This window comes from Melanotaenia boesemani, chromosome 23 (genome assembly GCF_017639745.1).
Source record: "Melanotaenia boesemani isolate fMelBoe1 chromosome 23, fMelBoe1.pri, whole genome shotgun sequence".
Taxonomy (NCBI): Eukaryota; Metazoa; Chordata; class Actinopteri; order Atheriniformes; family Melanotaeniidae; genus Melanotaenia; species Melanotaenia boesemani.
This window is the reverse complement of record NC_055704.1, coordinates 4,645,004-4,672,668: the sequence shown is the minus strand read 5'-3', so window position 1 is coordinate 4,672,668 and position 27,665 is coordinate 4,645,004. Positions and strand designations below refer to the sequence as shown.

Below are 27,665 nucleotides of genomic sequence, written 5' to 3'. Positions count from 1 at the left end.
CCACCACCAACCCCAGAAAGCACCTACCCACCACATGTGGGAAAGGAGGGAGGGAAGGGGACAGCGGGAAAGGCCAGACTCACAGCTGAAAGTGATCTCTCCATCCTGGAACGGAACCTGTGGCTTTTTGACCTTCAGCCAGTTCTCCATAAACATGAGCTATGCCATTTATCATCACAAAGAAGAGTCGACAGCTTTTAGACATGACTTCCCTCGCATCATCATCGTCATCATCATTGTTCTCATCATTTCAATCATTATCGTTCTCATCATCTTCGTCATCATCATCATCATCGTTCTCATCATTATTGTTTTCATCATCATTGTTCTCATTATCATTCTCATCAAAGACATCCATCACTTAGTGGGATTCCTTCCAGTTGGTACCCTGAGATGTGATGTCCCTGGAATGTGTCTGCAGATCCAGATCCAGACCCAGAAACGTCTTCCCCTGGATCAGCTGACAGGAAGTGAGTGGTGGTTATGATGCACAAGCACTAATTATTGACAGTCTGCTGAAGAATGAAGTTCAGGTTTGGATGTTTCCACCTGCTTCAGTTTCAGACATCGGTGTCTTCCTGGTGTTGGTGGAAGCTGCTACACCTGTCATCAATTCATAAACTACTGATCATTAAATGTTCATGCTGACATTTTACAAACGGAAGGATTAAAACCTGCCAGTCTACAAATGGTTGGCCTCACCATCATACTCATCATTTACAGCCTTATTATTGATCTGATATTACATCTATCATCTGTGTGGATTAATTTCTGATCAATTCATATGTTCTAGGTTTTATGAATGATAAAGACAGGTTTCTGAATATGCAGGATCAAATAATTTAATATACCTGGTTTCAGGTTTTTATTTAATTCTTTTGACTCCTGATTTTAATGGTCTTTGGAGACATCCTATGAACGAGACATTTTCCAGTGATTTGGATCCACTCCGCCCATTTCCAGCTGAACCAAGTCTCCAAAAAGACGAAGACCTGAATCACGGTGCTGGATGGAAAAAGTCTGTCAGGAAGGATTCGGACCTTTTTCTGTCTCTACTAGTTGGAAACCAGTAAACCATCATCACTTTCAGCAGGACATAAAGTCGACTATCTCTGAGTCAGATCAGACTGAAAGTTTGTTTTATTATCAGGACTAAAGTAAAAAAAAAAAAAAGATTTGTTCAATTTTTCTGCCTTTTATTTGCTTTTAACAGCACAAACACAGAAAGCAGCTCATTAAATCTTCCTGCTTACAGATGATTTTGTTGGAGGTGTAGACCTGAGGACCTGCAGCAGGGTTCCCACACAGCTGAACCTGTCTCCCACACTCACCTCAACGCTGAAGCAGATCACTATGGGATCAACATGAGCCGATAAGGCAACAGTTTCCAACGCTGGGTCCTCGAGGGACATGGAGAAGTTTAACCTGCTGAACTCCTAAACTTCTTCATCCAGTCCAACCACCTGGACTCCAAGAACCGACAGCCCCATTCTGAGACACCACCCTGGGTGAACATCTGGTTCATCCTCCATCCTTCACAGGTAAAACATGACAAAGCTGCTGGTCCTGATTCGCTCAGAAACAGGCTCCGCCCAGCCAGGTGGGGTGTTCAGCAGGGTGTTTCAGCACCTCTTGAACTCCACCCACCCACCCGCCCATCCATCCACCCACCCTTTCCAGTATGGGATCTTCATGTGACCTTTGATCCAGAAGGTGTCCCAGGTCTCTCTCAGGTTTTTATGACTCTGTAGTCCACAATGCCGACATGTCTGACACCACATTGAAGTACATTACCTGTAGTTAGTTGTGATCAGAAATTTTTACACAAAGAAAAATCAGAAATAGTTTCTGTTGTGTGTTTGTTTCAATGCCAATACTTTTCTCCTGAAAGCCAAGACTTAAGAGAACGATGCAGAACTTGGTCACTGTTGATCTGTGTGTTATTTCTACAAAATAGTAATAAATTCTGCTTTCTTCTTCTGGTCGGCCTTTATGCTGCTGTATCTATTCATACATTCATTTTACATCGTTTTAGCCTCAGAATCTGACAGCTGAGGCTGGAAACATCATGTCTGATGCTGACTGGGATTAAAAACTCCAGCTTCTTCGGACTGCTTTTTACTCTGATATAGTGCTCCAGACGATACAGACTACTTATTACTGTGATTAAAAATTTCAGCTGCTACAGACCACTTTATACTTGGACTTCAAGCTTCAGGCGCTATAGACTGGTTTATACGGGGATTAAAAGCTTTGGCTTCTACAGACTAGTTTACTCGGGATTAAATGATCTAGCTTTTACAGACTGGATTATACTAGCATTAAAAGCTTTAGTCTCTACAGACTGGATTATACTGGGATTAAGAGCTTCAGTTTATAAAGACTGGTTTATACTGGGATTAAATAATCCAGCTTCTACAGACTGGTTTCAACTAGGATTAAAAGCTCCTCCTACTACAGTCTGGTATATACTGGGATTAAAAGATGTAGCCTCTACAGACTGGTGTATACTGGGATTAAAAGCTCTAGCTGGTACAGACTGGTTTCAACTAGGATTAAAAGCTCCTCCTACTACAGACTGGTTTATACTGGGATTAAAAGCTGCAGCCTCTTCAGAGTGGTTCAGATTAAATAAAGCAGGCGGAGCAGAAATGCTAATATGACTTAACATAAGGGCTGAATGTAGAAGCTGAATCATTCTGACAGATTAATTATCTGCTGGTTTATGCTGTAAATATATAAAGTGCAGGATCATGAAGTCGACCGACTCCTGGAAAATAAAATATAAACTTTAACTGTCACCTCTGCAGCCAACAGGTGAGCTTCACATTCACGCCTGCTGCCACCTGTAAAAACTACCAGCTGGTAAACAGCTGAGAATGTGGGCGGAGACTCAAGAGTTCATCTGAGGTCACCCACAGATGCTGCTTACAGATGTCACAACAACAGATTTACAAAAACATCCTGTTCATTTTATTTGTCCTCTAATTTTAAACATCCATAAACACACACGCACACACACTCAATGGCAGTTCTGACTCTGTACCGCCGTTTCATCATATCACGTTTGGTATAAACACAGAGGCTCAGCCGCCATCACTGTAGTCCAACAATCCAGTTTGTAGTTCCTGCTGAGGGATGGAGAGCAAGGCCTCATGGGAAAAAATCTTTCAGTTCTGAGGAAACAAAGATGTTCCGAATCTGAGCTCACAATATCTATGGACTGATAAAATGGCTTGATTCTGGATATAAATCTGAACCGTTTCCAGGAGTCTGAAAAGTCCGAATACTGATCAGGATGAACTTTGATTTCATCAGATTTTGTGTGGGACAGTACAAACCTTGAAGTGCAGATGTTGGAGGGTGAGTCACATAAATCCGGGGGGGTTGAAGGACTCGGCAGCTCGGATCCTTCAGGACTGAAGTATCAGGAAGTCCAGCAAGCAGACACAGAGCTGAGGATCATTAGAGACTCCAACCTGATTTTCACCTGCAGCTCTGCAGACGTCTGGATTAACTGAAATGCAACTGCGGGGTAACGTTCTGGACCCAATACACTGGGTCCAGCAAAGTTCTGGATTCGATGGATAAGGTCCTATCAAGTTCTGGATGTGGGGACAATGTTGACAGATTTAAATTTCAGACTTTTCTGTCAGAACTCTGAATGTTCCTCATGTTGTTCTGATCCATGTGTGTTGGCACAGAATCGTCTTCAGTGACCTCTGACATCATGGCGGTCTACTTGTGGCGGCTGCCTCTCCTCTTCATGGCGGCAGTGCACTGTGGACAGTACCACTTCCCCTTGGGAGCCTCAGTCAGACCCACACAGCCGTAGTGGAACCATTCAATGGGGCACTGAGGACACACAGAGACCGGATCAGAGACCAGAGGCCAAGTCTGATAAAGAGATGTCTTCTTGCTGGCTCAGACTTAAACCAAGAGAAACACGATACTCACGTCTGTGTTGTCACAGCCGACCATCTCGCCATAGGAAACCTGAAGGACACCAAAGAACAGTTAGAACCAGAACCAGAACATTTCATCACACAATGAGATTCTTCCTTCTCTCCTGGATCTAAAGTTGACAGTGAAGATGTGGAAGAAGCCAACAAAAATACAACGTCAATCGAACACGGAACAATAACACAACATCATCCTGAACACAGAATAAAAACACGTCTTCATGAACAGGAATAAAAACATCTGAGGTCTGATGGATAATAAATCCTCAGTTGTTCAGAAGCCTTCTCTGATGTACTTTTAGCCCAAGAGTTCCAGTTTGTACTGGTGGAAACATCTGGTATGAACCACCATCCATGTCCTAAGAGTGTGTTCGGGGTTTTGCACCAGCAGCTCTAACTTTCTGATCCCAAACATGATCTGAACAAGAAACAAACTGGTTCCAGTGACAAGTCAGACTGGTTTCTGTGGTTGTTCAGGAGAGAAAACTGACTCGTCTATCACACAGCTCTGGAGGAAATATGATTAGTCAGGAGGCGGAGCTTTCACTGGTTTGGTGCTGTATTGGGTTTCCATGGTGACCTGTGTGCATACCTGGTTGCAGATACAGTATCGTGGCTCATTGGGGTCGTAGGTCCAGTCCACTTGGCTGTTAGCTTCAGCTTCAGGCAGCACGGATGCCTGGTGGGAAAGCTCCTGAGCCAGCGCAGATGATGAAGAGCAGGATGAGAGGGAGGAAGAAGAAGAGGAAGAGGATGACTGATGATTGGAAGACTTGATGCTGCTCCTGAAAAGAGGAAAAGGAACATAAGTATTGGAGGTATGTTGGTCCGGGGGTGGGGGGTGGGTGGACTTACTTGGACTTGCGGCCCCTGGAGTCTGAGGCAGTGGTGGGGGTGAGGGTCTGGGTGAGGGTGGAGGCCAGAGCGGAGGAGGAGTAACCCGTGTTGTCACGTGACAGAGAGAACTCCCTGCTCAGCTGGAAGTCGTTGTTTTTGATGGCCTCGTAGCTGGCTTTGAGACTGGACGTCCTCCGGCCCTCCTTCATCTGGACACACCAGCATGGACAATTAGGGGGCGTGGCTACGACTGTACATGCAGTCTGGGGCAAGGCTATAATCGAGCAGGCATTTAGAAGCCTGGCTACAGCTATACACGCAGATTAGGGCGTGTGTACAACGAGGGTGGGCTAGTTATGCTGTACCAACAATGGGAGTAGCCATTGGGGATATGGTGACATCATGACATATACACAGGGGTTACCCCTGGTTACAGGTAGGGGGTGCAGTTACTAAATCTAACAATCCTTTCAGGTGGGCATATTTCTCTGAGGTGGGGCATATTTCTCTCACCTGAGCCGTGGCCTGGACAGCCTGAGCTGCAGCCATGGTGATGGCCCCAGCCCCGGCCCCGGGCCCTGCAGGTAGCGAGCTCAGATTGTAGGAAGCCAGAGGCTGAGAGGAGTTCACATTGTACACGTTGTTGGTGGACGAGGATGTGCTGTTGGTACGGCAACCTGTGGAGGACACACAGAGAGTACAGGTGAGACTGCACTGGTAAACATGAAAAAGTAGTTGACATGGCACAGGTGAGCCATTACCTGCCGTGTTCTCCTTGGAAGCGTCTGATGTTAGCGTGGACAGCAGCACTTCAGACTTGAACTTCTTCTCTGGAACATGTTCAGTGGTGTGGTGAGTCGGAGCGGCATACTTCCTCTCTGCAACAGCACAAACGACAAGGTCATGTGACCAAACTACCTGTTCTCCATCAGAATGGAGATCCGACCATCACATCTCATGTTTGCCGACATTTAATTAAAACTCGTTAAAAATGTTTTCATTATAAATCTCATCTAACTTAATGTCTGCATATTAGACATTGGAGAATTAAATTTCTAATTTCAAGGTGAGATTCGTCAGAAACACTTTTTCATCACGTGGTCAATTTCAGTATTATTCAGTATTCTGTTTATTTTACTCTTTCTGCATGTGCACCTAAACATTTACCTCAAGTTGTCACCAACAGAATCCCTGGGAATCCCTGCCCTTCACCTAAAACCTTCCAAACACACCAGGACCACGTTGGGGAATAAATCTCTCCATCTCTGAATGTAAATGACTATGAATGGACGATCAGCTGATGCAGCTGATTACTGACCTGCAACAACTCCACATGGTTGATAAATACAGACCTTTTGTTCTGAGCTTGATGAGTTTCTATGAAGGGTTGATAAGTGAGGGAGAAAGTTTAGCCCATGGTTCTGTGTGTACTACAGCGCCACCTCTTGACTACTTTATTCAGGTGTAACCTGTAGTTGTGCTGATGTCAGTGGCACTCACTCTCAACTGTGGCGTGTGAATGGACGTGGTGGTTGTTGACGGGCTGAGACGGACTGTCCATCTCTAAAGATCCTGAGGAGACAGAAGACAGGAAGTTAGACTCCCTCTTCATCCTGAAAGAAGGTCCATCAGTACGAGTGACCCACTTCTCTCCAGGATCTCAGTGATGCCAGCGTTGTCGGCCTCCAGCTCCATCTTAAACTTGGCCAGTTCCTGGTCCAGTTTACGCAGGTGACGGTCCACCTGTGGACAGAATCAACAGCAGAGCAGCAGGTCATGGATTAGCTTATCAATCAGTCTGAGGTTTTCTGTGTTGCAGCTGCTGACGAAAACAACTTTTCGTCTGTACTGCAGAAAGCAAAAGACCATCAGGAGGAAAGAAGGTCTGAGTCCTTCATGGCTGTGAACACCAGCTTTAATGTCTGCCTGCCATCTAGTGGAGGCGGTACAGAATAACACAATAAATGTTAAGTAGGAAAAATGAAACATTTAAAAAAATAAACTTCAAGTTTTAGCTTCACTGAGCTGAATGAAACTAGTCAAACTTTGAAACATCTCATGAGATTGTGCTGCTTCTAGCAAATTTCCCTCCTCTGGATTTGAATTTTATCTTTTCATATTTCTCTACTTGGGCTTGAATTTAGTGACAGGCAGCTCCTCTTGGGCTTTATTATATCCCATGTTTATGTTTCCTCAACCAGCGAGAAATGTCCAGAGTTTTTGTCTTTTTTGTTTTTACTCATATCAGTTCTGTTCTGTCAACCATGATTAATATTTATTTTCTGCACGCCTCCAGGTGAAGCTCAAACACAAAGTGAGTCTGATGGAGGCTGCTCTGGTTTTCTGGAGACATTCATCAGTCTGTTTATTTTCAATTTGATGCTTCACCAGAAAAAGATGCAGCTCATTCAGTTTTTCTAGAGCTGCATGGAGTCAGACTTCTCATTTCATGTTAATAACTTTCTAGCCGCTGCTGAACTTCTGGGGGAGTCGGTTCAGAGGTGAAGACCCGCCCTTTCTCTCAGCTTTTTATCCTGGTGTTATCCTTCTCTGAGCTCTGGGAAGGAGGAAATGAACAGAGAATACACAGACAGACATTCAGAGATAATAAAAGTCCTTCACTCAGATCCATAAAATGCCAGGCACACCAGTGCATCCAAGAAAAGAAAAAGTGTGAAAAATGGTTGCCCTCTAGAGCCCTGCCATTACAACCAGCCAGGGCAGGACTGGGACACAAAGTCAGGCCGGGAGTCATACACTCAAATCAGGCCACAGCCTAACACATATACTGCATGCATATGCTCACACTTGTGCAAGTGTACATACACAAACATGGACATAATAATTACCAAAGCTCATTTTTAACTGTGTGGTTTTAACTAAAACCTCAGACATCAACATTTACCCAACAAGCATAAAATGCTGCAGCCACATTATGTACGTCCAGATTAACACACCGACACTGATTAAGTTAAAATGTTCCCTCATCAGCATTTAACCTGGACTAATGAAATGTTCTTCACTCTCACAGCTATGCTACTACTTGTGTGTTGGACAGGGACAGATGTGGACAGGGAAAGATGTGGACAGTATATGTGGACAGACTGTTATAGCCAGACAGCCAAAGTATTAAAATATCCATCTGTCAGTTTAATGCAACACAAATAACTAATTATTTTATTTTATCCAGGAAAATCCAAATATGAGCTAGTGTATATAAACGTTAGCATATCCATGTGTAGTTATGTGTGTGGGTTGATGTGATGTGAAAAAACAAACCAGTGCAACATTTACAATACAATGAAGTTTAGAGGTAGGAGGTAGTAGCCTACCAGCTCATTATTACAGCTACATAAAAGGCTCATGGAGAATCTCAACCAGTGATCATCATGTTATCTTCAGATAAAAGTTTGCCACCAAACATCACGCTGTTCCCCCTCCTGCATCTGTCATTTATTAAATGGTTAACTCACGTGACGGGACACCACTGCTGGTAGAGGATTTGAAAATAACAGAAATTTTCTGGCATTTCCCGCCTCCTCTTCAAGCGCCTTCATTTTTTTTTAATATAACTTCTCTTTCTGCTCCCCTTTTCTCTTTTTTTTGAGTCCATTAGCAGGCAACCGTATCATACTACCAGCACCACGTTCCTCTGTCTCTCTGTTGTTCTGCCTCCACGCGCTCTCGTGTTGAAAATAAAACTTGACTACTGATATTTTTAATCAATTGCCAATTAGTGAAGGTGAAAACTGACAAACACAAATCATTTTATTGGTGGGCGGGTGCCAGTTTCTGCAGACCAATCAGCTGCACCAATGTAGTTCGCCGTGATTCTTTTTTACCTACAGTTAGGCCACTGGGAATGGTCCTGTTGCGCCTGACGGCCAGTCCGGGTCTGGAACCAGCAGCTGTTAAACTTCAGAACCTTCTAAGAACTAGCTTGATGTCCCAGTGTTTATCAATGGCTGGGCGACACTGGCCGGGTTCCGGCTCGGTTCCAGTTCCTGAACACAACGTTGAGCCAGCCGGAGCATTCACGTAGAAAGAAGTTAGTTCTCAACAGGAAACAAACAGCATTTAGTCTTCAAAAACTGTGATGTCATCAGCAGGCAAAGGCTGGACTCACTGGAACGTCAGGTGGCTGGATTATGTTTTAATAAAGTTTAGAAGAATAAATAAATAATTAAGAAGGAATACCACGTGGAGCTGGACATGGTGTTACATGTCCATCTTTCCAGATGATGGACAGCCTCCACAGAAGGAGCCGATCGAGTCCCTCCTCCCCCGCCTGGTTTTCCTCAGATGTGATGACCCTCACCACACTCATACAGGACAGGGAGAGACACTCCACTAACATGGAGACGAGATGGCAGTGATGCCATTTGTCCAGAGTGTTGGTGAGTTTCTTAAATCCCGGATTGTTCACTGTGTTAACTGAGAAAAAGTTCTGTTTGTATACAACGTTTGTCTCTCTGTCTCTGGAAGCTGGTGGATTATTTAGTCGCAACTCACAAAAGTGGAACATTTTTCTATTTTCTTGTGTCGCGTCGCAAGCCCCCGTGCACACGTCTGCATGAACGAGCGCAACATTTCACATGCATGAAGGTCGCCTGTCGCTTGGCTGTTGGAGGGCAGCGATTTTCGCCTCATCACGCAAGTTCCACAGAAAATGATGGAGAAGGAGCGACGTCGCCTCCCGTGTGTCCAGCCCTTAACTGGCGAGGTGTTCGCAACTCGCGCTGAATAAAACTAAAGCAGACGGGCTGTGGGAGGAGTATGCAGCAGAGCGCTGCAATGCCAGCAGCGCTCGATTTGCAACTGAAAACAGCACAAGAGGAAACTGTGAAGGACAAAAATAATCGGACCATTTCTTTTTTTATGATCATTGAAAACCCAGATCGTAATTGTGATTAAAATTCGACTAATCGCACAGACCTTTGAAAGCGCATGAGGATGCCCGGGCTGCTAAAGATGCAAAAAACTTAAATCCAACCGCAAAGAAGCCACCGGGACTGCCAGACATCCACGATGTGTTTGAGACATCCAAGAAATTTGCCAGACATGACCCACGGGCTGAGGCTGTAGAAGATTTAATCATGGAAATGATGCCGCTTGACGACCAGCCCTTTACCCTCGTTGAGGACAGAGGCTTTTCTCGTCTGACTCAGCACTTGAAGCCGCCGCTACTTTGCTGATGTGTTCCTTCCATCCAGGTATGATGCTATCACCAAATATTCACAGATTATATCAAATAGTTCTGTTTGATATCTTTAGAAAATATTTGAGAGGCATGCTAAAGGTTTTTACTGGAAAAAAAAATCAACGTCTCTTCATATAAACAGTCTTTTAGGTTTTGTTAGTACTGATGTCATGATCTTAAGTGTGTTTGTTATTGGTTAATGGTTATCGGCTTTTAGTAGCTGAAAGTTATTGGTTATTGGTATCGGTTTTAAAAAGTGGTTATCGTGCAACCCTAGTTTTTAAGTCTGAGTATTTAAATTGTTGTCCTCTGGGACACTTTAATGACAAACATTACATCATAGGCTGCTGCTCCGGACACTACGGACAACCAATCTTGAAAATTTTGCAATCTAAAACATATGACGTCGTGGGGGTGGGGTATTAATGCATATATGTGGATGTTTTAACTCATTTTTTTAAGATTTGGTTTATATTTTTAGTGGATCCTGGAGAAATGTCCTCTAATTTTGTCTACACTACTGCTGTAAAAATGTCAATAAAACTTGATTTGATTTGACAGACTCACTGAGGTCCATCAATCACTGGAATAATTTGTTTAGAGGGAAACCAGGATATAGCTGCGTTGTCCTGTTGCCTGGCAACCAGTTTAACCCACTAGAGCCCGACGTGACATATTTGTCACATACAGTTTCTGACACATTTTGCTTCAATTCATGGTATAAACTTTGCTCAAAATCCTGTTGAACATAATCTGATACTCGTCTTCTGTCCCCTAAAAGATACCCAGAAGCAGAAAACTATATTATCATATTTCTCATGTGGTAATAAGTGGTAGATACGCCCTGCAACAATATGTTAATTTGTTTTACATTTTGTTACAGGGCCAGTTAAAGACCTCATATTTAAAAAATTGGACTTTTCTTACCACTTTTTCATGGGTCGGGCCTTAACGGGGTAAATTCTGGTTTGTGATTTATGTAAGCTGGTACTGACATCCTGAAGTCTTCTCCAGTTCTAAATTTAGAAGGATCTAAAACCAGACGTGAACCAGAGCCAGAAGGGTTTACAAACCAGATGACAAACCAGATGATTTCTGATGGGGAAGCTTTTTTTCTCTTGGCCGACTAGTTAAGACAGTTTTACTCACCAGATCATAAATCTGATTGGCCAGCTGAACTTTTTCATCTGCATCTTCCAGAGCTTTGTAATAATCCTGAAACGACACATTTGCCTCCTGGTTACACCTGGCGTGTCTCCTCCCATATCATTGTTTCTGATCAGAACCAAACAAACACATATCCGGACCTTTTTGATGACCTCCATCTGCTCCTCTCTCCACTCGGGTTTGTTCTTCTTTGCATTGGCGAAGAACTCAATGACCTTCTGCTCCAGCTGATCTGTAGCATCTGACGGAAAAAAAAGAGAAAAACTCTTAATGAAAGACTTGGAACAACAAGAACTTCCTGTCAGGAACATGTTGGACACACAGAAGGTTCTGGAGATGTGAAGAATCATTCAGGAGAACACAAGGGATTCAAAGGTCACAGTCAAGACTCTTTCATTAACCCCTAAAACTACAAGTTGTTTTTGCTCATTCTGCTCTGCCTGGTTTATTATATATAAACCAGCCTGTAGAAGCTGGAGCTTTTAACCCCAGTCAGCATGCAGACATGATGTTTCCAGCTACAGTTGTCAGATTATGAGGCTAAAATGATGTAAAATGAATGTATGAATAGATATAGCAGCATAAAGGCCGACGAGATGAAGAAAGCAGAATTTATTACTATGCTACTATTTACCCTCACAAAACCAATTCAGCTGCTTGTTGGCAAAGCCATAGAGGACCCAATTATTATATTTTATTATGATTTACAGTAATTTAATGATAAAATAATTTGTTTTTAAATTCAGTTTTGTATTTGAAAACTAAATAGCTGATTTTGATATGGAACATGGATGGATGACATATTGATTTGGTTTATAAATGAGGATTATAAATTACATATATGATGTAGTATTGTTATTATAATTATATAAAGTAATGTAGTTTTTAATCATGATTATGTATATCTTATACTAAATTATCATATAACAAATAATATATAAAAATTTGATCTATGAATTTGGATGAAGTATGGACTTCCTCACCCACTGTTAGCTTTGTAATAAACCTTTTTGCATCATTCACCTCCATCTCATGTGTCTGCTTACTATCATCAACCGAATCAGACCCAAGACCCCTCCGAGACCCCTGGTTTTCAAAGGTTCCTCAAGTAAAACAGGTGCAGATTGTTTATAATGTGTGTAAAACAAACTTAGGGTCTGAATAAAGTAACTACAGCTTATAAATGCAACTCCATTAAATGAAATTAATAGTTTATATAGGCAGCTGTTGTTCTGATGAGTTCCAGCTTCATTTAAGTCAGTCCGGTCTGTTAGCCGGGTATGCTAATATGCTTTAATCTATGACATTTAGCTCATCTTTAGTTTCAAAAGTAACACTGAGACATTAGTCGTGTTTTCTGTCTGTGTTTGTGTAAACGAGTCCGTCCCTGGTGTGTCTGAGCCGGTGTAAGCTGCACGTACTCTGAACCTGCAGGTCCATCTCTCTCATTTCCGTAAACCTGTCGCGGAGATCCATGGGTAGCTGCTCGATCACTGCCAGGAGAAGAAAAAGCTGTTAACATGTTAGCATGGCTAGGCTAACGGCCGGACTCACACCAGCCGGAAAATAACACAAATTTACCGGACACCACGCGCCTCCAGCACCCACACCGTGTGGCTCGAGCGCCATACTCACTTTCCAGATAATCTTCCAAGTAGAGCATCTTGTCAAATCAGTTGTTTTCAGCGTTTTGTGAAATAATGTTCGTCTTTCAATATGGCGCCGCCACTCTTTGCGTCGTTCAGAAAAAATACACCAAAAAAATTCAGGTCAAGGATCGTGACGCAGACAGCTGCCCGTGTTTTAATTGGCTGACGCAATAGTGGTGCGTTTTAAGAACAGATGCATGATGGGAAATGTGGTTTATTTAATTTAATACATGTTCACGTAACAGCATTCTCCCAAAAGTTTCACTTATGTCTTCATTTATTCATTTACTGAACTTTAAATTAATGAAAAATGATCAAATATACAAGTATGAACGATAATCTGCTAAATTTTGGATTCCCAAGTGTAATTAATTTTTAAGGTAATTTTCTCTCTCTCTCTTTCTCTCTCTTTCTCTCTCTCTCTCTCTCTCTCTCTCTCTCTCTCTCTCTCTCTCTCTCTCTCTCTCTCTCTCTCTCTCTCACACACACACACACACACACACAAAGGAATGAAAACGCCTGTTGACTCACGAAAAAATTATTTTATTTTAACATAATTTATGGTTCTGGTGTTGGTTCAGAAATTGATTTTCTTTCCTGGTTTGGCTGAATAAGCAAGAGAGGAGAGCAGGGCACACAACCATAAATTCATCTTTTATTAGAGGTCATCATGCACACGTGTCTCTGAGAAGCATTTCATAGTGTTTGTTTATTTTATAAAATAATAAGTACTTGAGGTACTTCACGGGCTACAATGAAGCACCAAATAACAAACCAAACATTATCTCTTCATTCAAATAATGAAAACAATCGAGCATTTCTTTGGATCAGAACCAGAACTTCCCGAAAACATTCTGGGTTTGTTTGATCTGAATGGAAGTCAATGACATGTCCTAATAAGGACAGCTGCGCGCGCGTGCTTTTCCTCCCGACAGCTTCATCTTCTCGGCCTGCTGACCCCTCGCCCTGGAGGCTGGAGGCGGACACATTCTTGTGTCCTCCCCCAGGACTCTGACAGACGGAGGGAGGGGGGAGCTGCTGCTGTACGTGTTTAATTACAGAGAAGAAGCAGCAGGACGGACCGGGACAGGGCGGGACAGTGGGACGACGCCTCCACACAAACAGCTCGACGGCTGGTACTTTTTGCGCACCGGAGGAGGAGTGGTGGCGGGTCTGGGGGACTGTGCGGACTCCCAGCATCTTGGTGGATGTCGGGGTTGTAGTTCTGTCCGGATCGGACCTTTTCAGCTCGGTTTCGGTTTGGTTGACCCTAGAAGATTCTTCCGAAGCGTAAATCAGCGTTGGGACGTTCGGCGACTTCGGCCCGTGTCTTGGCATGTTCCGTGTCGCTCTCAGTGAGTAATGATTGATTGGGAAATGTCAGGTCCACGCTCTCCATCACCACAGTAGGTCTGTAGAAAAAAACCACCTGTTGTGAAAGTTTTCCGGAGCTTTTCACGGATAAACCCGAGCTGCTGACACCAGGAGGCGGACGGAGCCGAGCGGACGGAATGCGGCTTTTACGCACGGAGCGGCTCCAAAGAAGCGGCTCCTGCGCAACGAGCGGTCCGGTCCGCAGTGCTGTACATCTTCAGTGAACATGTTGCCATGGTGTCCTGGGCTCGGATGAGCTGCTGGGTGGAGGTTCGGTCGGGATGGCTCGTGAGGATGCAGTGAGGTGTCTGCGCTGCCTGCTGTACGCGCTCAACCTGCTGTTCTGGGTGAGAGAGACGCAGCCATCAGGAACTTTTCTTACATTTAATGTTTAGCTGATAATTTAACTTTTATCACATTTATCTGATGAAAACTTTACATCATAGAAGAAGAAGTGACTGATCTGCAGGTGCCTATTCGTAGATTATTTATTATTGAAAATAACCCATTAAAATTTTATTGATAAAGTTTTAGGCTAAATTCAGTTGTCATGGAAACACACCAGACTTCAGAAAGATGTATTTTACATTTAACTCATGAAACTTCCATGTGTTGACTTGTTACAAGTTATTTACTGGATTATTTCTCAATTTATCAGCTCATAAAGGAAAAACATTAAAAGAAGCATTTTCCTGCTACAGTAAATTAGAATGAGTTTCTCTGTGTGGAGAAATGTTCCTTGGAGAGAAAGTAGGCCACGAGTTGGAGCATGTCTCACATTCTGAGCTGTTATTTGCGGGCAGCAGAAACTGATCCATGCTGTTTATCTGCGTATCAGCTTATGTCAGCGTGTGTGCTGGGGGTGGCTGCGTGGATCAGAGACCCTCTGAACACTGTCCTGACCCTGACGGCCCGCACCAGGTGAGTCCTCCCTGACCCTCAGGTCTGCTTCACCACATGAAAACTGGCAGAAGAAAAAGAGTCTGCACAAAAAACAGCTACATTGATGTTTCTGGTCATGTGACAGGGATCTCTATGATATGTAGACAGGGTGGGGGATTCAACCAGGAATCTAACCACCGAGCAGCCTGTCACAGGTCACCAGATGGATTTAACCAGAAGATGATCTTATTCTGGAATTTTACTTCCATACAGCATAAATAATCAGAGCCAGATAATTTAAAGCTGGAATCTGAACTAATGGAAAAGGATCAAACACTTTATTTGCTCCATAAACTCCACACTTATGGGCTGCCTACTGCCAGAGAGGTCTGTAAAATCAGGAGCAAATGTACCAAAAAAACATGAAGAAATTTTCAACTGGAATGTTTTACAATAGTTTACGAGTATTTTTCAGAGTCTAGTAGTTAAAACCAGAAAGCTGCCGTAAAGCTGCCGTAAAGCGAAGTCCTGTTAATGGATTAAACGATGACTGCAAGGTTCAGATGGACTGAAGCTTCAGTGATGTTTGATAATTATGGCTGGTTCTGGTTCTGTTTGTCCAATTTGAAAAAGCCTGTGTTTGTGGTGCAGGCTGGAGGAAGCAGCTGTCCTCACGTATTCTCCGGTGGTCCATCCCGTCATCATCACTGTGTGCTGTTTCCTCATCATCGTTGCCATTGTGGGGTACTGCGGCACACTCAGATGTAACCTCCTGCTGCTGTCTTGGGTATGGCCTGGTTCACCTCACACACACGCTCACACTTTCTTGTCTGAGTAGGGAGGAGGGGACCGGGTAAATTAACCTGTGAAATGAGATCCACCATTTCTGCCTCACTCACAAGGAAATCTGTGTTGTAGTTCAACACCAGGTTTCAACTCAGTCTTAAAAACACTAAGAGAAAACATTAGTGTGTTTCCTGCGGAGGGAGGACCTCTTCATGGAGTGCCTTGTGAATGAATTGTGTTTTAGTCTAAACACATAGTTTGTTTATATGCACATAAGATAAAATAATTATTTATCCCCAGCAATTCAGACATTACAGAAGCAAGTTGAAAGATGACAATTATAGTACAAGTAGAGAAAAATATTAAAACTATAACAGATCAAGAAATACAATACAAATTTACAATAACATGATTATTTCCATAGAATAAGTCACATTCTTACATAAGTCATATGTAATGAGTGTATGTTGTGTTGGTGGTAAAATCCTGAAAAACGTTATCAAAGTAACCGACTGTAACTGGCCTCGGGAGCCACAACCATAAATAAAAATGGCTCAAAGATAGGAATGATTTATACAACTATCGTCCAATCTCCATTTTGCCTACTTTCTTTAAGGTTTTGGAAAGAGTAGTTTGTACTTAGCTGCTAACTTAACAAGTTAAACATTTTAGTCCCATCCCAAACACTACTGTGGTACTTGATCTAACTGAAAGGATCAATGATACAACTGAACAATTACGGTATTGGCTTCTTCCCAAATCAATCTAAAGCATTTTATACCATCGAGTTTGACATCCTAAACAATAAATGGGAACACTATGGTATCAGATGCTTAGCGCTTGACTGGTTTAATAGTTATTTTGTCTGGAAGACACCAACATGCTTTTGTAAATAATCAAAATCATCATCAGATCAACCATGCCCCCCCCCAGGGGCGTAGATTATAAGATACTGACTTTCATCCAGACAAACAGAATTCAAATCTACACTAAGAAACTAATTAACCCAGACCAAACAGGATTCTTTCAGGGTCGACATGCAGCAAACGCATAAGGAGGGTATTAAACCTTTAGTCAATAGCAGCAATATTAAAACAACTAGGAAAAGTGTAGGTGCAGAGAAAGCATTCATAGAGTAGACTGGTTGTTTTTGTAACAGACACTACTAGAAATGGGTTTTAGAAAAGAATTTGTCAACTGTATCAACATGTTTTATAAGAACTCAAAGGTCAGAATGAATGGTTTCTGCTCCAAGTTTTTTAATATAGAGAAGGGAGTAAAACAGGGGATTCTTTACCGCCTGTGCTTTTAGCTATTAGTGTAGAAAGCCTAGCAGAAACCATTCATCAAAACACCCAAATCCAAGGACTAAAAGATGATGTTGGCGCTGTCTATTTAAATATGGCTTGGTATCAGGATACAATATCAATGACAGTAAGTCAGAAGAAATGATGATCTCGGGAACATGGCCATCAGAACTAAACAGTAACATTTTTTTTCACTGGCCTAATAAGAATTTAGGTACCTAGGAGTGATAATTACACCCAACTCTACAAAATTATTTGATGCCAAATTACAATAAACGAATCAATCAACTGAAGAGCAACATGATAAGATGGGAGCTCCTCCCACTCTCTTTAGTAGGAAAAATTGAGAGAATTGAATGAATATGTTACCTGGACTGTTATTTTTGTTTCAAACCCTACCTGTTAAAGTCCCAGTAATTAACATTAACTTACTTGACAAGCTGATTTCTAAGTTTATCTGGCAAAAAAGACCCAGAATTAGGCTTAAACCTCTCCTCTTCCCTAAAGACAAGGGCAGTCTAGGCCTGCCTATTTTTTATAAAGTATTACTGGGCAGCACAGCTGACTGCAGTGGTGACCTAGATCAGACAAGATGAGGAAACAAGATAGAACAAAATGAGTCCCCCAGGCAACACTTCCATTCCCCAACAACAACAACAAAAACCTATTTAAAAAATTAATATAAAAATATATGGATTAACCACACTTTGAATTTGTGGATAACAGTTAGGAAAAAGACAGATAGACCACAATCAGTTTCAAGAGCAATGCCAATTTTCAGCAACAATTCCTCGCTTCTGTGTGGGACAGCAGATTTGGACGCTGGAAAGACAAAGGTCTTTGTGCACTCAACTAACTATTTAAAGAAACAGAGATAAAGTTGTTTTCTCAGTTACAGAAGCAGTTCTTCATCCCATCTAGTGATCTTCATAAATACTTTCAAATCAGACACTGTATCACAACACAGAGAAAATTATATGTAAAAAACCCAGTGCAATTGAAAAATACTTTATTAGTATTTTAGAAAAAAGATCTTCCAAATAAAAAACACATTTCAATTATCTACAAAAGACTTATGCCAGATGCTACGCAAAATACATTATACATTAAAGATAAATGGGTACTAGAATTAAACACTCTTATAGAAGACAATGTTTGGGAAAAATTATGCACAAACTGTAATAAGGGACTCAACAGCCAAATGTGGAAAGAATTCAACTGAAAATTAATAACCCGATACTTCAACACTCCTTTGATCGTCTCCACACTACAATTCTGCTGGAGAAAATGTTTTCTGCCATTCCAGGATTACTGGAAAAGTGTAAAAGTAGAAATAGAGAAGATTTTAGAAATCGATATTCCAACTCAACCCACTAATATTTTTACTAGGAGCTGCCCAGAAAATAAAACTAAGTCTAGAATGGAAGGATATCTTAAAGATACTTTTACTAGTAAACATACAATAACAATTAACTGAAAAAGGAGGAGGCACCAACCAGGACACAGTGGTTCCAAAAACTTTAACAGGTCTACATAATGGAACAGCAAGCCTGCAGCTAACAAAGACACTCCTTCCTTCAAAGACAGACTTCCATTACCCAGCAACATGGAGATTAAATAGGTCATACTACCAATAATGATGTTTTGTAAGATGCTTTGCCTACAAATACAGCCTTGCTTTCATTTGATTTTACTCTTCTTTATTAACTCATTTATTCACCTTTTAAACTTTTATTATTTATTGGGTTACTATTGTGGAGTGTGTAAGTCTTCTCTGCATTTCATAACATCTCCAAATCTTTTTGTGAATGTAACACTAAATTAATAAAAAGAAAGTAAACAAAAAAAAAAGTTGGTTTGGATACAGGAAATGCCTGAATGTTCTAGAAGCCAGCGTACTGCACAGATGTAGGAAGCAGGCAAGTTGCAATCAGCCTGATTCCTCTCAGCTCTGCTGGCTAACTACAGGACACGCCTTCTGTACACACCAAGGCAAGACAGCACAACCCACACAAGAGAAAGGGGAGGAGGAAAAACACACCAGAGCTTGGGGATCCATGAAAGTTCCTGAGGACCCTTACTGGTGAATTTCTAAATTGTAAATGTCATATTGATGATCTGAGAATAATAATAATAAAAAAACTCTAAATATGCAGCTTTATTTTTTAAGTTGAGATATTGTCTTCCTGTTTCTGCACTTCTCACACAGTATAAAACTTGATTTGAGCCTCATTTACACTACTGCAGATACCACTGCGTCTGGTGTAAAACATTTTCAACCCACTTAAAGAAACTGAATATCCTCCAAAATAAAGTTGTACGTGTCTTGTCATGGTCTAAGTTTAATTCTCAAATTATTTATTGTTTTATATGGCACTCCTGTCGTGGACATGGTTTATTATTTAATCTTCATATTTATTATTGTAAATGGGGTGAAGCAGCGACCCCTGCAGGCTGCAGCTTGTGTCACCTTGCTAATGGTTTGGCATCATTCAGCTTCCATACCCTTGTTTTTCTCCCAAACAGATTTTTCCCCTAACAGAAAAAGTCTAACACAACTTCCTCCTACATCCTCGGGTTCGGTATAGAAAGATTAATCTCCCTCTTCAATGCTTCTGTAAACTCAATGTTTTAAAGGTGAGAAAATGAGGCTGATGTTGTGTCTGATGTGTGTTGCAGTACTTCGGGAGTCTGCTGGTGATATTCTGTGTGGAGTTGGCGTGTGCTGTGTGGACTTACGATGAGGTGAGGAATCATTCATGCAGGAGGAAAACTAACAGCAGAAAAATGCTCTAAATTAAACAAACAAACCAAAATTTTGTTTTCTTTTTCTTCCTGTCAGGAGTTTCCCTTACATCTTCTTTAAATATTAAAAATCTTATCTTGGAATTTACATTTTTATTCTCGTGGTCGCTGCACAGTTTTACACAGATACAAATCTGTTTCAGTGAACCAGTCGTATAACTGAAAATAAAAACATTTCTCCAATTCAGCATCTCTGTCTGGTCTGAGTTCTCCAATGCGTTCCCTTACTGTCCATAAGAACCAGACGATAGCAGATAAACTCACCTAGGAATGAGTAAAGTATTCATATGAATGAGTAAAGTAGTCCTAGGCATCATAGGAGAACACATTAGCAGAGTTTTTTAGAGCTGGAATCAACATCTCAACATCTCAGGAAGCCTTCGGCCGATGTTGATGATGGACACCTCTATCAATGGTCAGGAGGATCCAGGGATAGCCCCCACATCCACCGTAGAAATTCCATGAACATTCAGAAAGAAGATAAGCTATGCTAGGAAGAGTGAATCCTTCACTACCTTCAGGACCTCCATGGTTCATTTCAAACAAAGGTAGAGTCGTAGGAGAAACATTAGCAGAGTTTTTAGAGCTGGAATCAAACTTTTCATCACAAAACAGCAAACTTAAGACATGATTTCTGGTTCTGGCTGCTAGCCCCAGAGTTTCTGTCCCACAGCAATGAAACAGACATCTCAGCTATCATACCACACCTTGTTTGTGTGGTTTGCTTAAAGTGGAGAAATTATCAGAAGCGCTAAAGTGGACAGAGCTGCTCTCGTGGTTTTCTTAAATTCCCATATTTGGGGTTTGAACTGTGGTTTGGATGCCAATGCTTGGTGGAGTCTTTTAGCTGAGTTTCTCCCAAGGGACAACCTCCAGTGGGGAAATGTGAAGCCTATGTGGAAGTGCAAAAAACTGCAGTTCACCCCTCATCCACTAGGGGCTGGCCCCAAAACAGAGCAAATCCCCACAGACTCCCATGTTAAAAAGACCAATTCACAGCAGAAATAAACATGTTTAAAGCCTGGTACAAAAATCCATTTAAGGATTAATAGGTCAAGTTTACCTTCATGACAACTGTGAGGGGGGTGAATTTTTTTTTCTAACTCATCTGTTTGGATGTTATGTAATCTTGAAATTCGGCATAGTTAGGGACGTGTCCTTTTGATTGACAGGTGTCAATATCCGTGGCAAGAAGGGAGAGTGTAGCACAAATGCGGTTTTTAGCTGGCTAACAGTGCGCCTGTCTATGGCGAGTCTATGGTTTCTCCCCATCATGTTGCTAAGCTACATGTTAGCATTGCTGCTTTCTAAGTGTCTGCCAATAGCTTCTGGATTGAAGGATCTCATGGTGCCCTCTGTGCAGGGGGTCTGTGATGATGAAGTCTGATTTCTTTTTTTTTATGGTTGGTTCTGATTCTGTTTATAATTTATATTCCTAAATTATGTTCATGGTGAACCTCCATGTTTTCTGGCTTCTGGTCATGTGACCCATTTGGGACCGCCCAGTTGGGGCATTACGAGCTACTGCTGACAGGAAGCCAATGCAGCAACCCGACCAGGCTCAGAATAACCAGAAATGCCCACCATGTCTGGCCTGCTGTGCTCACAGATCAGCTTTCAACTCTAGGAACACCTGGACCTGGTCCAACCTGGTCCACACCGACCTGGCTGAGGATTGTGTGCTCACCTGGAGCTGCGGGTGTGTTATAATACCTGCTGGCTGTAAACAATAGCTCCTATCAGCAGAGAGCAGACACACCTGGCTGCTGGGGTCTGCGGGGGGGGGCAGAAACTGTGGAAAACAGAGGAGACGGAAAACTGTGGACGTACTAGTCTGAGGATCTGATCAGATCTTCATCTGATCCTCCAACCTGATCCTCCAGCCTGACCATGTGGGTTGAGATAACATCTCCAGCAGAACCAGAACCAGGACAGGAAACCATCTGGAATCTGGAATCAATCCACTGGCTTTCAGGTTGGCAGACAACTGCTCTTCCTCTTGAGCTACAGCTACCCAAATTGCAGAACGTGTTTTAGAAACCAGATACCAGCACCAGACTTGGCAGCGCTGGACCAGAAGTCCAGGTAGACCCAATCCAAAAGGACAGGTAGCGTAGAACCGGCCCACAAGACCCAGGAAGACCCGATCCAGAAGGCTAGGTAGAGTAGACCCGGTACAGAAGTCCAGGTATACCCGACCCAGATGGACAGGTAGAGTAGAAACAGTCCTGAAGTCCAGAAAGAACCAGTCCAGAAGGCCATGTAGGTCCAGTCCACAGGTCTGGGATCAGTTTGTTGTTGTTGAAGTTAAGGCCTAATTATGCTCGAGACAGAAGATGGATACGCAGATGGACGGACCAGGATCTGGAGGATAACCATGATTATGGACCAGTTTCTGGATGGGAACCACAATTCTGGACCAGGATCTAGAGGAGAACCATGGTTATTGACCAGGATTTAGAGAGGAACCATGATTATAGACCAGGATCGGGATGGGAATCATAGTTCTGGCCCAGGATCTAGAGGATTAAGTAGCTATAAACTGGTTTTATCATGTCCTCATGTTTGTGGTTTTCCAGTCAGCTTGACAACTCAAAGCACTTTACACTACCTGTCACATTCACCCATTCACACACTCATACCCCGATAGGCACATCGGGAGGCAACGTGGGGTTAGGTGTCTTGCCCAAGGACAGATGTAGTCAGGGAAAATCTAGAATCTATCTACCGACCTTCCACCTGGATGAGCTGAGCTACAGCTGCCCCCAAGATGAAGATGAAGAAAGCTATTTAAATTGGATCTTTATGTTCAGCCCTTAGTGCAGCGGTCCGACATGATCAGTCTAAAGTCTCGGATGCCGAACTACGGCCTGCAGCGTTACCAGTGGCTCACGCATACCTGGAACAGCTTCCAGACGGAGGTAACACACACTCACACACACACATAATGGTGTCACATGGCGATGTGACCAGCATGTTGACAGATGGTGTCTTCACCTGCCCACAGTTTAAATGCTGTGGGGTGATTTACTTCACTGACTGGCTGGAGATGACGGAGATGGAGTGGCCACCTGACTCCTGCTGCACCAATCAGTATCCGGGCTGTGCTCGCCATGCCCACTACCATGACCTCAGCGACCTCCACCAAGAGGTGAGACATCGCTGTCTCTGATTGGTCCAGAAACAAAAGGGTCAGAGCTTCAAACCAATCAACATTTACATGAAACATTTAATATTTAATATATAATATTTACATTTAACATTATATTTAATATATATATATATATATATATATATATATATATATATATATATATATACATACAATATATACATACAGACATGGACAAAATTGTTGGTACCCTTCGGTTAATGAAGGAAAAACTCACAATGGTCACAGAAGTAACTTGAATCTGACAAAAGTAATAAATAAAAATTCTATGAAATTTAACCAATTAAAGTCAGACATTGCTTTTCAACCATGCTTCAACAGATTTATTTTAAAAAATAAACTCATGAAACAGGCCTGGACAAAAATGATGGTATCAAACGATTCCTGTAACTGTCAATGAGACTTCTGCACCTCTCAGCAGATATTTTGGTCCACTCCTCATAAGCAAACTGCTCCAGTTGTCTCAGGTTTGAAGAGAGCCTTATCCAGACGGCATGTTTCAGCTCCTTCCAAAGATGCTCAATAGGATTTAGGTCAGGGCTCATAGAAGCCACTTTCGAATAGTCCATGTTTTCCTCTTAGCCATTCTTGGGTGTTTTTAGCTGTGTTTTGGGTCATTGTCCTGTTGCAAGACCCATGACCTGCGACTGAGACCAAGCTTTCTGACACTGGCCAGCACATTTCTCTCTAGGATCCCTTGATTGTATTGAGATTTCATTGTACCTGCACAGATTCAAGACAAAGCAGCCCCAGAACATAACAGAGCCTCCTCCATGTTTCACAATAGGGACGGTGTTCTTTTCTTCATATGCTTCATTTTTCCATCTGTAAACATAGAGCTGATGGGCCTTGGCAAAAAGTTACAATTTTGTCTCGTCTCTTGTTACCGTTCGTATTATCTGTCTTTTTGATTTGTCATCAGTTTTCCTTCCAGGGAGGTTGGCTATTGTCCCATGGATCTTAAATTTCTGAATAATATGTGCAACTGTAGTCACAGGAACATCAAGCTGCTTGGAGATGGTCTTATAGCCTTTACCTTTAACATGCTTGTCTATAATTTTCTTTCTAATCTCCTGAGACAACTCTTTCCTTTGCTTCCTCTGGTCCATGTTGAGTGTGGTACACACCATGTCACCAAACAGCACAGTGACCACCTGTAGCCTATATATAGGCCCACTGACTGGTTACAAGATTGCAGACACCTGTGATGCTAATTAGTGGACACACCTTGGATTAATATGTCCCTTTGGTCACATTATTTTCAGTCTTTCCTAGGGGTACCATTATTTTTTTCCAGGCCTGTTTCATGAGTTTATTTTTTAAAATAAATCTGTTGAAGCATGGTTGAAAAGCAATGTCTGACTTTCATTGGTTAAATTTCATAGAATTTTTATTTATTATTACTTTTGTCAGATTCAAGTTATTTCTGTAACAATTGTAAGTTTTTCTTTCATTAACCGAAGGGTACCAACAATTTTGTCTACATCTATATATATATATATATATATATATATATATATATATTTATATATAGTTAACATTTATGTTAATTTTAATTTCCACCTCAACTGGAGGAACAATGTGCTTAATAAACAGAAAGTGAGGTAAATAAAGAAAATCTGTCAGATCCATCTTTACATCTGGCTCCTGGTTCCAGATGTGGTCCTAAACCCTGCCTGAAACCAGTTTGTTTGTGTTTCAGGGCTGCGGTCCAAAGATCTACAGCTTCATCCGTGGGACGAAGCAGCTGCAGGTTCTGAGGTTCCTTGGCGTGTCCATCGGAGTGGCTCAGATCCTGGCCATGGCTCTCACCCTCACGCTGCTCTGGGCTCTTAATTATGGGCGAAAGTCTCTGGAGTCAGACTCTCAGACTGCCCCGGCATCCTCGGACAACTCCATGCCCATTACGATGAGCAGTGGAGCTTCTGCTGATGCTGTGAAGTCAGGTTGCAGCTGCATAAGTGAAGCTCGTACCAACCTGGCTGCCAGCGAGCTGAAACAATTTGAGATGGAGTGGCTTCATGCTGCCGCCTGAAAACCAGCATTACTCTGGGAGTCATGGCACATTTTAATCTGAACCAGTTCCACAGGTTGGAAACCAACAATTAACGTTCCTGTAGAAACAGAATCTACAGAACCTGAACAGTCTCAAAAAGACTTCTGTTCTCTGACTGGCCAGCTGCCAAATCAGAGGAGGCACCACCCACCAAACCGTGGCCTTTCATTTGATACAACAATATAATCTGCTTCCCAAGTTAAGGATGAGTCACAAGGAGGGTTTTTCATTTTCTGGAAAAAATCTAAAAACGGCTGAAAAGGTCACAATTCAATAAAAATTACATCAGTTCAGTGTTTTTTTTTTAAAAAGTAAAGTTAGAAATAATTAACAACATTTGTTGTTGATTGAATTAAAAGATCAAGCCATTTTAAGTGAAATATTATAATGATCTATTAAATGATTTCACGGTTCTGCAGAGCATAATTAATAATTAAAAAAATCATTTGATCGGCCTTACTGTCCAAGCTAGTAGGCGGAGCTAACGCCATCCAGCCTGGTGGGCAGAGCTAAAATTATCCAACCTGGTAGGTGGTGCTATAGTTGGAGGAGCTTCATTGGCTCTCTTGACAGCTATTTTAGACTTAGCAGAAAAATACTGAAAGACCACCTGCTCACCCTTCTGTGTGACAGGTAAAGTGAGGAAGATGCAGAGATTTCTGAGGACCATCTGGAGACTGAAAACGATACCCAATAAAATATTTACTACTAAACAATTACATTAATAACTTAGAAATATATCAATGAAGTATAATCCATTTGACTTAAATGTAAAACTGACATCTATTGTATTCAAGTATTTTACTGGCTCTTCAGTGATTATCTGAGATCAATTGTTGAAAAGTAATCAATCAGACGTCTCAATTAATGATGAATTGCAGCTTGAAAAAAATTATTCTTTAGTAAAATAATTCTACATGTTTTACATCAAATAATTTTACAAACACTTTTAGATATAACTTTATTTTTTTTATCTATTCAGATTAAAATATTTTTCAGTTTTCATTAGTTAATTAAAAAAAATAAAATTTTTAATGTTGTATTTATTTATTGAATTGTGGCACTTTTCTTCATCCATACAGAAACAGGTGACATCCAGTAAAAGTTCAGTTGAAGTTTCCTTCAGTCTCACCTTAGATCATAACCCAACTTCCAGATGTTTTACACGCTTCCAGACATTTTCTGGAGGTCATTAAACTTTACAGATTAAAAGTCACCTGATTACACAGATTTAATAATATAGACATTAAAAACATAAACTCACAGACCAACGAAAACAGGATTAACGTGGGTGGATCAGAATGAGATGACACAGCAGGCCAAGGTTTGAGCCCTGTGGGACACCACTGGTTTCAGACTTGTTGGTTTCCTTTAAATCAGTCAGATGTAGCCTCCACTATGGTGCCCAGTTTGCAAAAAGTCCCAAACTTCAGAACCATGTCTGGTTCCAACCTGTGAGTTCAGTCTGAACATAAAACATATCCAGCTGGAATAAACTGCAGATGGGAGGAAGATAGGTCATGTGATGCGGTACAAAGAGAAAAGGTTGTTTATCTGGAACATCCTGAACTGTAAAAGAAAACCAGAGAACAAGCGATGCTGAGATTTAACGCCACTAAAGGTGATTTTCTGAACGATAACCGGTGGAGTTTTTGATTTACAAGCTACTGGAAGACGATCGATCAGCAAATTATTTATAAAACTAATTTAAATGTTGACCAAAGTGCTTCACAGACAGATTCTATCACAGTGGGATAAAACCCAGGATGTGTAAGCGTGTTATTCTGTATATGGGAGATTTAGCATGGTATTAAATATTTAATGTTTGTCTATCAGTTATTGGTTTTTAATAAAGTTGTCACTGGAATCAAAATGAAGAACATGTAAACCAGTGTTTCTCAATCCAGGTCCTCGGGACCCACTGCCCTGCATGTTTTATAAGTAACCCTCCTTTAACACACCTGGATTAAAGAATGGCTCGTTAACAGGCTGCAGAGAACTTGATGAGGAAGTTCATTAATTTGAATCAGGTGTGTTGGAGCAAGAACACACCTAAGACATGCAGGGCAGTGGGTCCCGAGGACCTGGATTGAGAAACACTGATGTAAACCATCTGAGATGTGACCGACTTCTCCTTTAAGTGGAAAGTCCTTCAAGGACCCGGAGAACTGTTCCTGGAAATTCTTCAAGAATCGCTGAAAACTGTTCCTGGAAAGTCCTTCAAGGATCCTGGAGAACTTTAGATATCAGCAGTGAATCATGTTTCTAAGGAACCGACCTTGCTTTTAATCACAGGACCTGGACCAGAACTGGTTCATGTCCAGAATCCAACTCCAGTCCAACACAGTCCCAGAACTAGAAGAACTCAGGTTTAGAAAAGGTTCACTCACAAGGCGGCTGCAGGCAGACTCAGAAATCCAGGAAATAAACTTCTAGATCTAGATCAGGGCTACTCAGTTTGGTCCTAC

At 41.8% G+C, this 27,665-nt stretch overlaps 2 protein-coding genes across 2 annotated transcripts; one reads left to right on the top strand and one right to left on the bottom strand.

Annotated features, from left to right (window-relative positions):
• Positions 1-3,673: 3,673 nt before the first annotated feature.
• Positions 3,674-12,919, bottom strand: ing3 (inhibitor of growth family, member 3). Its single transcript, XM_041977265.1, has 12 exons — positions 12,802-12,919; positions 12,588-12,659; positions 11,307-11,407; positions 11,149-11,214; positions 6,446-6,542; positions 6,300-6,371; positions 5,561-5,677; positions 5,313-5,476; positions 4,818-5,008; positions 4,555-4,747; positions 3,958-3,996; positions 3,674-3,855 (listed from the first exon to the last, which is right to left on the bottom strand). Exons 1-12 carry the CDS (start codon positions 12,827-12,829, stop codon positions 3,739-3,741), a joined length of 1,257 nt encoding a protein of 418 aa, XP_041833199.1. The 5' UTR covers positions 12,830-12,919; the 3' UTR covers positions 3,674-3,738.
• Positions 12,920-13,834: 915 nt separating this feature from the next.
• On the top strand, positions 13,835-26,460 carry tspan12 (tetraspanin 12). The gene is made up of 7 exons (XM_041977266.1): positions 13,835-14,536; positions 15,028-15,110; positions 15,723-15,858; positions 19,844-19,909; positions 22,783-22,890; positions 22,977-23,120; positions 24,844-26,460. The coding sequence occupies exons 1-7, from the start codon at positions 14,471-14,473 to the stop codon at positions 25,174-25,176; spliced, it is 936 nt and encodes a 311-aa protein (XP_041833200.1). The 5' UTR covers positions 13,835-14,470; the 3' UTR covers positions 25,177-26,460.
• The last annotated feature ends 1,205 nt before the right edge of the window (positions 26,461-27,665 follow it).

Excerpts from the sequence above, each read along its gene's own strand:
- ing3 (XM_041977265.1), bottom strand. The coding sequence starts at position 12,829 with ATGCTCTACTTGGAAGATTATCTGGAAA. Across the intron at positions 6,372-6,445 it reads CACTGAGATCCTGGAGAGAA|GATCTTTAGAGATGGACAGT; the intron begins GTGGGTCACTCG and ends CTGTCTCCTCAG. Across the intron at positions 5,477-5,560 it reads TTCCAAGGAGAACACGGCAG|GTTGCCGTACCAACAGCACA; the intron begins GTAATGGCTCAC and ends TGTCCTCCACAG.
- tspan12 (XM_041977266.1), top strand. The coding sequence starts at position 14,471 with ATGGCTCGTGAGGATGCAGTGAGGTGTCTGCGCTGCCTGCTGTACGCG. Across the intron at positions 15,111-15,722 it reads ACCCTGACGGCCCGCACCAG|GCTGGAGGAAGCAGCTGTCC; the intron begins GTGAGTCCTCCC and ends TTTGTGGTGCAG. Across the intron at positions 15,859-19,843 it reads ACCTCCTGCTGCTGTCTTGG|TACTTCGGGAGTCTGCTGGT; the intron begins GTATGGCCTGGT and ends TGTGTGTTGCAG.